Source organism: Sylvia atricapilla, chromosome 14, assembly GCF_009819655.1.
Source record: "Sylvia atricapilla isolate bSylAtr1 chromosome 14, bSylAtr1.pri, whole genome shotgun sequence".
Lineage (NCBI taxonomy): Eukaryota > Metazoa > Chordata > Aves > Passeriformes > Sylviidae > Sylvia > Sylvia atricapilla.
In genome coordinates this window covers 13,395,977-13,407,913 of record NC_089153.1, presented here as the reverse complement: position 1 = coordinate 13,407,913, position 11,937 = coordinate 13,395,977, and the positions used below count along the sequence as shown (strand labels likewise).

Here is an 11,937-nt window from a genome sequence, read left to right as displayed (position 1 = left end):
AATCCATTTTTAAAATTTAATAGTTTGTTTCTGTGTTACTTCCACTGTCTCTTGGTTCCAGCTGCCTGTGTATGAGCCAGGTGTGTTCTGGGCCACATGGCTCAGGGTTCTCATTTTCAAGGTTTTAGCACCAGACTCCACAGTGATGATTTGGCCTCTCTTGTCAGCACTCTTCCTATAGAAACATCGGTCACTACTTCTGCATGTGATACAAAGGGAGTTTTCCCTTGTGAGACATGGAAGCAGACCTGGGAGCTGATGTGCTTCATGGCATCACCTCCTGCTGAGCCTCCCCTCGCTCCAAGACACAAAATTCTGATAAAAGTAGAGCTTTTCCAAGGGAAGCAGAGTCCCTGCTGTCCTGAACTGTGTGGAGATTAAGGAACTCCTCTAAGAAAGGACCCAAGCAAGCAGCTCCCAGAACAATATGCACATTCCCAAGTACCCACAGACCATCCAAGACATACTGTGAATTCTTTCAAGGATCCTAAAAGTCTCAGTCCTGCCTGGGGGCTGGAACAAAACCATCCCATTTCTCTCCAGTGCTAGAGCAGTCTCTCGCTAAACAGGCACACAGGGTTGACCTGTGCTGCACTGCTCAGCTCTGCCTGTGGAACCAAAGTCATGCCCCTGCTCCTCTCCAGTCCCCACAGCTGCACCAGGATGACCCAGCCCAGTCACCCACCTGCAGTTCCCTGGGAAGGGCAAGTCAGCAGAACAGAAAACCCAGGCACCACTGTCTTTTGATCTTTTTATTTTTATACATTTTTTTGTATTAAAAAGGAAAAAGCATAATTACCACAAATTACAAAGGACTAAAGCATTACTAGAATAATGAATCACATCAGCCTAGAAAGCAGATACTCTGAATAATATTAATGTTATAATACAAGCTCTCATTCAAGTATTTTACATTTTTCTCTTTTCCTTTTATACGTGATGATGATCCTAGCACATGGGTCAAAGATTATGTACTATCGACAGAGATGGATCATGTACAGCGGGCCGTATTAACAAGATTTTCCTCCCAAGTGATACATGGTCTGTGATGAGTCATTTTAAAGTTTGTCTCTACTATAAATGCAGCTGAAGAAGGTTGCACACACTCTCTAGGTTTGGGAAACAGAAGGCTGAGGTTGGGGACACAGGGTTTGAGAAGGGCCAGCACATCAAACCATCACCCCTTTAGCTCCAGGCGAGCAAGCAGAAGGCTGCACTCGCTGGGATGCAGCTCAGTGGGTGTCTCTGAGCCACAGATCCAAAGGTTTCCAACCCCAGTGGGACCAGGACAGGCTGGGGGGGAAGATGTGGAGCAGGGCTGCCCCAGGGAGGCTTGAGGAACCAAGTGGTGCCAAGCACCCCCTCCAATGGGGGCACCACTGGCACAAGCCACCCTGGTGCAGGGCTGACAACCTGGGGAGAGAGCAGGACAGTGTGGGGAGCTGGAGGGACCCCAACACATCCCACAGCAGCCAGCTGGCACCCAGGGCACTCCCTGCTCCTCTGGAGCTTCCCACCAAGGGGATGTGCTTGTCACAGATACATCGGTCCTATGTTCAAGTGTCTGCAGAAAGTGAAACTGTAAACTACTCCTGGGAATGCTGCCCTCCAGCCACCCACTCTGCGCCGAGATGAACGTTTGCTTAGAAAAGAAAAAAAAAAAAATTCTTTTATCTGTTACCTGTATTGGAAACTTTAAAAAAAGTCAGTGAGGCATTTAACATCAAGTGTAGCAACCCTCTCAAGAAGAGCCCAGCATCCATTTCAAACAGTGACAAGTGACAAAACCAGCCCCAGAGGAGACAGGAGACAATAAGCATTGCAAACACAGCTTGCTACATTTACAGTTTTCCTTTTTTTTTTTTTCTTTTGATAAAGTAACTGGAAAGGCATTAACAGCTAGAAGGCCCCCTCTGCACTTCCATGTGGAACGTGGCAGGACACTGAGGTTAAACACATCAGTTTGTTACAGTACAACGACCAGTCCCAAGCAGGTGCAGAAACTCGAGGGACCCAAGGGCTACAGTGAGAAGGCGCCATCAGGGATGCCAGGGGGGCAGCAGAAGAGATGGACAGGCAAAAACAGAGCAGCAGCATCAGTACTTTTTAATTTATTATTTTTTTTCCCCCAAATGAGCATGGCAAAGCAACAAAGCCTCCTCAGAAACACATCTTCCCACCTCCACTCCTGAACCCACACCACAGCTCTGTACCTGTTGCAGCCACCTGCATTCTAAAGACAAGTTAAGCTCAGCAAGGAGCCCTAAACTCCAGCATCCTGGAGGACCTCCTGAGAAGAGGGGCAGGATGAGGAATGCTCCCCTGACTCAGCCTCCCTCAGCCTTTCCAGAAGCAGCTGGGGCTCCCCCCAGCCCAGGCTCTGCCAGTGGCTAGACACCAGCACCACGCAGCCCTCGCGGGCTGTGGGACCATCAGCGCTCACAGGAGCAGTGTGCAACCACTCAGTCCTCTGAAATTCATAAAAGCACAACACGTGGTGGAGGTAAAGCACCCAAACTAAAAGCAAGAGCTAACTTGCAGATGGGCAAGAGCTTCCTCAAATGCAAACCCCCTCTGGACAGCTGTCCCTTTATCCAGTGCGGACACGAGCCTTGCTGCAGCCACTCCTGACCCAGCACCCACAGCAGGAGGGAACAGTTCTGTGTTCCCTTCCCTGGAGGAAGACAGGTGTGAGTGAGCAGCAGCTGCCTCAGGCTGTCACATCCATCTTTGCCCTGTCCCATGGAAACAAGGCATACAGCTCACAGACCTGGAGGGCACGGGGACCGCAGGATTGCTCTTCTGACCCACCTTCCCCCGTGTGCACACACTAATGTGACAAACCACTCACTTGGCAGAGAGGGAAGGGAAAACACTTCCATGCCAACACTAGAGCCTCAGGATCAGAAATTAAAAATTACTTAAAATCAGTATTTTGGGAAATTCTCTGGGAAATGTCCTACCTCTTCTACAACCCAAGCAATTCCACAGTTGCTCTACAAGCAACAAATTCATAGCAGCAGCTCATCCCTCCTCATTTCCTATTAATTTGTTGCTAAAACGCAGACAATTGGTTTAAAGAGAGAACACACGCCAACAAAAGCACAGATAACAGCAGTAAGGATCACCTGTGGCACATCCAGACCTGCCTCCACTTGCAAACAACCAGCGACACATCTACAATGTCCTTGATTGACTCTCCAGCCTCCTCCTTCCCAAATCAGGGACAGACCCACTTACATATATAACCTTAGAGATCTGACTCCAGCTCACAGGAGGGGAAATCCAGAGATAACAGTCACGGCCACAGCACTGTACAAGAGTGACTTTTGCCCATCTTGCCCAGTTCCCACCTCACAACCCCAGAGCACTGCTGCCAGAATGGAGATCCACAGCCTCGGTGGGCTCGCCTGCTGCAATCAGGCCTGTGCACCAGCTGCAGGGTGACATGGCAGGGCTGGATGGACCAGGGCAGGAAACACCACCAGGAAACAGCCAAGCAGCAGCTCCCCAGCCCCTCAAACCCAGCTGTGCTTTCGATTCTAGCAGCAGTTCATGAAGCCACTCCAGCTGGAGCAGCCCATGTGCCCCCAGCAAGGCAGCATCCTGGGGGCAGTGCCAGTTTGGGAAGTGATGGCCTCAGCCAGGGCCCCACCAGCACCCACAGCCACTGCTGATGGACAGCTTGGCCATGCTCTTGGCTCCTGCTCTCAGTTGCTGGCTGCTCTCACCCACCCACCCTGCAGCCACACAGGGACAGCCCTGGTGTCTCCCAGCTATGAGACACAGCTCTGGATCAACTGGATCCCTTGGGAAAACACTGTTCAGTATCAGCTTGTGACTTTGCAGAGGGCAACACAACGAGCTGCACCTTTGGAGTGGTGCAGCACGTGCTCACTCCACACTGCACACAGCTCTGGAGCTCACAGGGACGGCCCTGGAGCCACAGCCAAGCCTGGGATCACAGGGACCCAGCAGGAGGAGCATAGTGGCAGCAAAGCAAGTGGGTCTGGATGTAAAGGAACGCAACTTTCCAGTGCTACCTCTGGAGCATCTCCAGAGGTAGCACTGGACACCTCAAGAGATCTCATGCCTGACACACACCCCTCACAAAGGATCCAGCTGACAGCCTGGGGAGGGTTTGCCTGCCAAAGTCCACCTGGTGCTGCGTGTAAAGATCAATCAAGTAAATGCCACAGCAGCTCTGCAGTCAGCCCCTGCCTCAGCTGAGTAAGGAGCTCACGGTGTCATCTCAGCCCTTGGAAATGCACAGGGACTGTGCCCTGAGTGGGAGACTCCATGCAGCTGCCTGCCACAACACAACACACAAGGGAAGCCAGCAAGAGCTCTCCTGTGCCAGGCATGTCTCCTGCTCACCCCTGCACAAATCCCACCAACAGCCCCGAGCCAGTGCCTGCTGTGGGACAGCTTTCCCAGGGCTGCCTCTCTCCATCAGGCTACAGCAGCAGCAGCCCTCGCTCACAGGCAGTTCCAGTGCCCCCAGCTGCTGTGCCAATCTCCCTGCTCACTCCCCAGCCACGCTGGAAGCACAGGCAGGAGCAGAGCCACCTCCTGCCAGGAAGGGCCGGGGGTGTGAGCAAGGCCATGACAGAACAGCTGCTGTCATGGGGACGAGGCTGCCACGGTACCGACAGAGCAGAGCTGCTGTGACTGCTGCGTGAGCACGAGTCTGGGATGTGACTGCCCCCGGCACCTTCCCGGGAGTCTCAGGCCTGGCAGGGAGGCTCCGGGGTGGGGGAGGCATCCGAGCGAGCTGCGGGGTCAGAGGAAAGGCCGCAGGGAAGATCAGCTCGGCAGCAATGCCGTGAGGAGTCTCTGGGCCTGGGGGGAGCCAAGAGCTCAGTGCACCCCAGGGTGCAGGAAGCCAACAAGCCTCCCCGGTCCAGCTCCACCATAAGGCAACTTTTTTTTTGTGTGTTTTTGGGGGATTTTTGTTTCTTTTCTTTTTTTTTTCTTCAATAATATTTCCAAGGAAGAAAGCAAAGGGAGATGTGTCTTTTTTTTTTTTTTAAGAGTTTTTCTGTTGTTGTTTTAGAGGGGTTTGTGGTGTTGATTTTTTTTTTCTTTTTTTGTTAGGTCATTTTTTCCAAGGGAAAAGGAAGAGAAAAGCTCCTTCAGCAAAGTCCTGTCTTTGCAAGCGATGGGCATTCCTGGGGCAGCGGGTGCACCGTCCACACAGGCTGGAGTCCAGGTGCCTGCCAGCCTCCCAAACCAGCCATCCTCGCAGGAAGGAGTCAGAACGAGCCTATCCTTGGCAAAGGTCCTTTGGTTGACTTCCAAATTGTCCGTGACGGAAGGGAGAGGCGGACAGAGGGAGAGCCAGACCCTCGGGAAGGTGAAGACGTCGGGGAGAAGGGAGCGGGAGAAGGAGCAGGGCGACGCTCCTGCGGCAGAGGTCGGTGTTGGAGAGGCACCGGCGCCCGTGGAATGGGAGATGCCAGCCGGGTCATGGAGGTCAGAGGCTCCGCAGCATCGGCACACGCTGTGGCTTCGGTCCCCCACTGGGGGAACCTCGCTCCTCCGAGCTTCCTGAGCGGCTGCCCCGCGATCCGAGGGGGACACAGAGGGGACTCGTTGGGGGCCACACAGAGCAGACTTGTTTTGGTAAATCCAGACGAACTTCTAACAATAATTTAAAACTTGATATATATATATAATAATAAAAAAATCTCCCCTTTCCAACCCAGCCAGAACACATTTCATTTTTTTTTTTTGAAGAGACACTAAGACACGAGTGTGTGCACAGGAGGAGAGGGAAGGGAAAGAGTGGATCTGCTGGGAGCGGGTCTGGCTCTGGTCAGGGTAGTAATAGCAAAACGGTGTTTTGGATGCAGATCGTCTTTGCTTTCCAGCCACAAGAGAAGAAAATCATGTGCGTTGAAGTTTCTCCCAAGCAGCCTGTTCCTGGGAACCCACCTTCCAGCTCCCTTCCTGTCCCACCCCCTCATGTCTGCCCTTTTCCGAGCCATTCCCCACCAACCCACCCCACACCCCCACAGGAAGCGGACGCTGCAGCCTCTCTACTTCCCCACTGTCTGCAACTCTGCAGCTGATGGAGCAGGGGATTGCTGGCTCAGGTTTTTGGCATCCTCTTGTGCAGGCTGGCTGGGTGAGGCGTGGGCTTGGCTGGATGGGCACTGGCTGACCGTTTTGCTGGAAGACTGGGATGGGTAGCGCTTCCTGCCATCTCCCCCTGACGTCGTGGGGTATCTCTTGTGTCCACCTTCCTCCCCCATGGGTGGCTGGAAGAGAAGCACCCCAGTATCAACACAACCTCCTCCAAATACAGGTGCCCTCCCCTGGGATCAGTAAACAGCCTTCCTGCATGCCTCCAATTGCAACTTCTCTCCCTGGCCCACAAGGAACACACTCACCCTCCCCCAAGCACTCAGCTTCCCTGTCCAAATTTCCTGCTGCCAGATTTGACAGAAAAATTGACTGGCTTCTAAACTGACCACAATGGTGACAACTTGCTCGTGGTCACCTGCTTCCCACACAGAGGCACAGTCCAAAATTTGGGAGCCAAAACTCCACACAATGGAGCTGGCTCTACTCAAACCATCAATGTTCCCTTTCCTCATCAGGGAGGACGGGCTCACCCAGCTCCCTTATCCCACACTGACTGCGTTTGCCATATTCTAATCCCACAGTTTGTTCCCGGCCTGGCTGCAATGACTGGGAGTGACAGTAGGTGTCACTGCCCACCTCCTGCCACCATTTGGGGACCCCCCCAAAATCCTCCATCCTCAGAGGGCTGTTTACAGGGGCCATCAGTGGGGTGCAGGAATTGTTGGCTACTCACATCTACTCGGAAGTCCTCGAGGCGCTTGAACTTGCTGAGGTATTCTTGCAGTTTGCTGTTAATGTCCAGATTTTTGGCTTTGGAATATTTTAAGAAGGCCCAGAACTTTTCCAGCCCATAGAGCTGCCCTGGAGGAAACAAAAAAACCAATCCGGATGTCAGCAGGACAAAAACCAAACAAGACACCTTTCCTCCAGGCTTCCCCACAAACCCTACTGTCTCGCTGGTGGGCACAGCCTAGGCAAGATGGAGAACCTAGAGGGAAGCAACCTACATCAGTCCTGGGCAGCAACCTTGACTTGGGATGTCCCCAGGCTCAGCTGACTTGCTGGTGACAAGGTTCAGTTACTCCAGGGCCTTGAGAAATCCCACAGGAAATGCTCTGGGAGAGCTGCAGCCTCATACTACCCTTCTCTAACCCCCAGCAATCCTCAGGATCATGATCTTCAACCCTCTCCTGTGAAATCGAGCAACAGGATATCCCAGTCCTCAACGTACAGCACTATGTGGCTTCCCCAAAATGCTGACAAGAGACTCAGGAACAGCATGCAGCTGAGCTACATCACTACCAATCCCAGGGAAGCCAAAGGAGGCACCTACCAGCTTCATAATCCTTGATGGTCTCTTCTTGGAAGTCCTTAAATATGTCTGGCCGGAATTTCTTCTCCAGCCCGTAGCTGTAGTATCTGAAAAGGCACTCCAGACCGTACCTGGGAAGGGAGCAGCACATGCAGCTCAGGCACTGGTGCACACAACACAGGGCAGCAGCAGGAGACTGAGAATAACCCCAGACCCCACCTTCAAGCAAGGCACAGACACTGCCCTAATTCACTGTGAGCCCTGGAAAAGGCCATGCCCTTAGAAAAGGCCACTGTCACTTCTCTCTTACCTGTATCCCTCCTTCCCATCCTCCACAGCCAGTTGCTTGAACTCCTCATACATTTTCTTGTTGAAGTGATCTCGGAGGAAGAAGGACCAGAACCGGAAAAGCGTGTTCATCTCCTGGGACTGACCAATGCCCAGTCGTTTTCGCTCTGTTTGGGGAAGGGGGATGATTACAAAGCCAATCCTCTCCCAGGGAGTCAGGAGCTCATGCGAAGGAGGGCCCTGTGATGACATCCACCCCCAGCACTGGACACCATGAGCACAGCCCATGCTCCCCACAAAGCGTGGGGACACAGCAGCTGCCAGCAGGGCTGTCCTGTAGGACCCTGCCTGTGCCCATCCCTGCCACATTCCTGCCCCCAGCACGGCAGGGCACTGACACCCTGTCCCAGCCCTCGGTGCAGGGTCCCTACCGTTAAGGCAGCGCCGCCGGTACTTGTGGTAGACGTGTTGTGTGAAGCCATTCTCCTTGAGCAGCTCATGTGAGGGGTGCTGGAACTTGGGCAGGGACTGCGGGGTGCAGCCGTAGCTCCCGACGGCCGGGGTCCCCTCCGAGGGGCTGGAGCTGAGCATGAGAGACTCCTGTCAGCACCCCTCCTTGGCATCACTCAGAAAAGGGGGGTGACAAGCCACCCCACCTGTCTGTTGGTCCCACCCACACCCTGCCACTGTCCTGGGTTCGGGACATGAGCCATAGAGCAGCATACTAGGAAGAGGACCGATGTTCTAACCAAGTCTCATCTTGCTACTCTCCAAGGCTGGAGATTTTCCCAGAAGGGCAGGTTTGATCCCTGTCCTTTCTGCAGTCACATAACAGACGACCTCCCCTGCAAGACCAGATGCTGCCTTTCCCCTTCCTTCCCATTTTTGCCTCCTCCACGATCCTGCACGCCTGTCTGTGGTACCTGATGGAGGCAGTGCGGGGCCTGTGCTCCCTGGAGTCCATCACCCAGCCCACGTGGCACTCCATCGGAGGGTTCGAACTGTGCCTCGTCTTCCTCTTCCGTGGAGTCTGCAAGACACGGAGCATCAACGGCTGCGTTCCCTTCCTCCTCAGGCCCCAGCTGGGAGCCCCAGCTTCTGTCCCCCAGCCCAGCCTGCTCCCACCTTGGCATCTATCGTCCTGCCCTCTTTCACCACAGGGTAGAAGCGGGGCGTCTGTGTCGGGTCCTTGAGCTGAGGCGTGCGCGGGGTGCGGGGGGTCCTGGCGTTGCGGTAGTTGGGCGATTCTGGGACGGTGGTGGGCAGGGAGCGGGCGATGGTGGAGGGCTCAGGGACTCCGAAGAGCTTGTTGGCCAAAGCGTCTGTAGGTACTGCAGGGAGAAACCCCCGCCCAGGGTCAGGCCGGGCAGGTGGGAGGCAGCAGGGGCACAGACACATCCCAGCTCTCCCACACAAGCAGCTTGAAATCCAATTTGGCCAGAAAGCCCAAATCCCAGCAGCAGATGCAAAGAGCTCCCCACAAGGTATCTGCTTCCTAGTGCTTAATAGCAGCAACAAATCCCTGTCCCCAAGGACACAGCCCTGGTGTTACACAGGCAAACAAGGTCCAGCAGGCAGCTGCATTCCAAGTACTCAAGAGAGGGTCCAAGAGGAAAGCCAAATCCCAGGAACTTTATCTGAGTCTGCCATGGTTTTCTCACTCCACTGGGACACCCCTGCTTTTGGGCTACTCCTCTAGAAACCCAAAGCACTCAGCCAGAAGAGCATCATTAATTTGGGATAGATGCAACTCAGAATATTCTGTGAACTAGATAATCCACCACAGGCATGACCCCAGTTCCTTCTCCCCAGCTGCCACCCAGCCTCCAGGAACCTCTCAGCATGAGGAGCCTGGACAAATTTGGTCCCATCCATTCCTGCCCCATCTCTTACCTTGCTGGAACCTGGGGGGACCAGGAGGGACTTCCTGGTTTGGATCCACGGGGGGCTCTGGGGTCAGGGTGTCAAACTGCTCCCTGCTGATCATATTCACCTTCTTGAAGTTCTCCACCTCTTGCTGCATTGGAGGAGGAAGATGGTGAAGAAACCACTCACCCCAGCACAACCATAGCTCTGCTTGAACAACAGCCACAACACTGGGCCCCAGAGGACACCTGCTGCACAGGGGCAGGAAGGGGAGATGCAGCAGACAGACCACTGGGCACTGCACAGGCCATGTCTGAGCCACCAATGCTGCCAAGCTTTCAGGGATCCCACAAGGCACCTTCACTAACCAGCACCGACTGCTTTCAGGCTTTTACCAGGCAGGTCAGAGCCAGTGCAGTAAACCTCAAGATGAGCTCACTGACCCATTCTTGGCCAGGACCCTTCTGCCACCATCTTGTGTCCCTAGAGCCCGGCTCCCCACATCCTCACAGCCATGCTGGCAGCAGGGCACTAGCCTCCCATGGATCTGAAGGACCCACACCCCAACACAGAGTGTCCCTGTCACCTCAGCACCCCAGAGAGCAGCACTGCTTCAGCAGTGGGCCAGGTATCAAACTTGGAAGCACTGAGCCCAGCTGGGAGCTCCAGTAAGTCATTCCACCTCACAGCCATGATTTCTGTCACTGAATGAGTCTAGGCAAGTCCCCAGAAGTGAGAGTCACCAAGTTGGGACCTAAATGTTTCAAAACAGCAGATGAGCTTTCTATAAAAAGCCCATGTCTATGCAAACTGACACCAAAACGTAGAAGAGCACAGGCCAAGTGCAGCCCAGCCACCTATGCATCCATCCCCAACACAAGTAGTCCCCAACAGATTTACCACAAAGCACAGGGCACTAAGGGCAGTGCAGAGACACCCAGCTCCCCTCACAGATCTGGCACTGCCAGCCAAGATCCTGGCAGGCAGCAGAACAATGGGCTCCACGTTCCAGGTCACGTCACTACTGGCACTTGGCTACCTGGCTGTAGCCTCACGTCTGGTTACAGCATTGTGTTTATCCCTGGTACGGCCAAACATGATGCTGGCAGCCAAGAATCCCAAACACTGCAGGAGGACTAATCCCATCTTAGCTCTACCCCACTACACTGCCCTTTTCACCCCAGCCCAGCAGCCACTGCTGCTCACCAGGCTCCCCACAGCCCACACGGATCCCTCCCGTCCTCGGATCAGCCGCTCTCACCTTGATCTGCGAATACTCTGGCTCAAACTGCTCTGTCCACAGGTCCTGCTCGTAGTAGTAGAGCCCATCGTTGATCACCTTGGCCAGCTCGGAGCTCATTTTAGCCCTGGAGGTGTGGTTGCCAGTCCGGTCCCCGCCGGGATGGCGGCGCAGGTACGGAGGGGTCTGCGTCACGATCAGGATCTTGTTCACGTCGCGGTCGTCGATCTCGTAATCAGAGTCCTCGTCTGACCAGTCGGTGAAAGTGTTCTTGCGGCCATCCATCTGCTCCATCTCCTCATCAAAGAGGAAGTCAAGCTCCTCAGGTTCATCTTGGTCCTTTTGCTTCTGCTGCTGTGGTGTCTTTGACTCCTCTGGCTTCTGCAGGTAGGGGGGCAGGAGTGACATGGTAAAGACCACACAGGGACACAAGACCCAGCTCTTGCCCCTTGTTTCTTTACCCCAGCCTGTCTGGAACATCACTCCCAACAAACCCTACTGCCTGCCCCAGGTATGATCCAAGTCACCCGAATCACTGGGAGACTCCCAGTCCACCAGCCCCTACATCACCTACCTTGGGCCTGGCTGGGGAAGGTCGGGGTCTCTTCTTCACTTCAATCCATGTCTCTGAATCCAGGTCTGGCAGACTTGTGGACAGGCCCTTGGGCATTGTCTTCAGGTTACTGACCTCCTCTGTTTTGGTGGGGACTGGGCTGGCAGGACGTGGGGAGCCCGGAGCAGACTCTGGAGCCAACAAGAGCCACAAACTGCTTTAGAGGGAGGGAGGGAGGGAACCCAGAGGGTGTAGTTATAAATTACCCAACCATTCTGGCAGCATGGCACTGGACTAACTGGCATACAGTGGCCAAGGTTTACCAGCACAGAGCCCTTAAGTGCTACAGTGGGAATCTCCAGTTAGGGCATGATGCCAGGGTGGCCACAGAGCTTTGCAGGTGACAGCTTCACAGCTCTCTGGGAAACCTTCCCGAGTCTGGAGCCAGATCTTCTCCTGTCCAAGCTTTTCCAACAGCACCAAGATCCTTCACGTGGGCTCCCAGGCCCAGCCCTGGGCTCCTGCCAGCCCCCGTGGGATGGGGTGATAAGAGCTTGGAAAGCTCATGAAAGACAAAAAGACCCTTCT

General features: G+C 54.2%; 1 protein-coding gene across 2 annotated transcripts in view; it reads right to left on the bottom strand.

The window, feature by feature from the left end:
* Positions 1–737: 737 nt before the first annotated feature.
* Positions 738–11,937, bottom strand: part of LARP1 (La ribonucleoprotein 1, translational regulator) — a 45,260-nt gene continuing 34,060 nt past the window's right edge. For both annotated transcript variants that reach the window (XM_066329218.1, XM_066329219.1), the window contains exons 11-20: positions 11,371–11,540; positions 10,818–11,177; positions 9,584–9,707; positions 8,816–9,021; positions 8,614–8,720; positions 8,122–8,273; positions 7,713–7,857; positions 7,424–7,533; positions 6,824–6,951; positions 738–6,263 (exon numbers count right to left, since the gene is read on the bottom strand). In XM_066329218.1, coding sequence (XP_066185315.1) covers positions 6,042–6,263; positions 6,824–6,951; positions 7,424–7,533; positions 7,713–7,857; positions 8,122–8,273; positions 8,614–8,720; positions 8,816–9,021; positions 9,584–9,707; positions 10,818–11,177; positions 11,371–11,540 — 1,724 coding nt within the window. In that variant the 3' untranslated portion in view covers positions 738–6,041. The remainder of the gene's footprint in view (positions 6,264–6,823; positions 6,952–7,423; positions 7,534–7,712; positions 7,858–8,121; positions 8,274–8,613; positions 8,721–8,815; positions 9,022–9,583; positions 9,708–10,817; positions 11,178–11,370; positions 11,541–11,937) is intronic.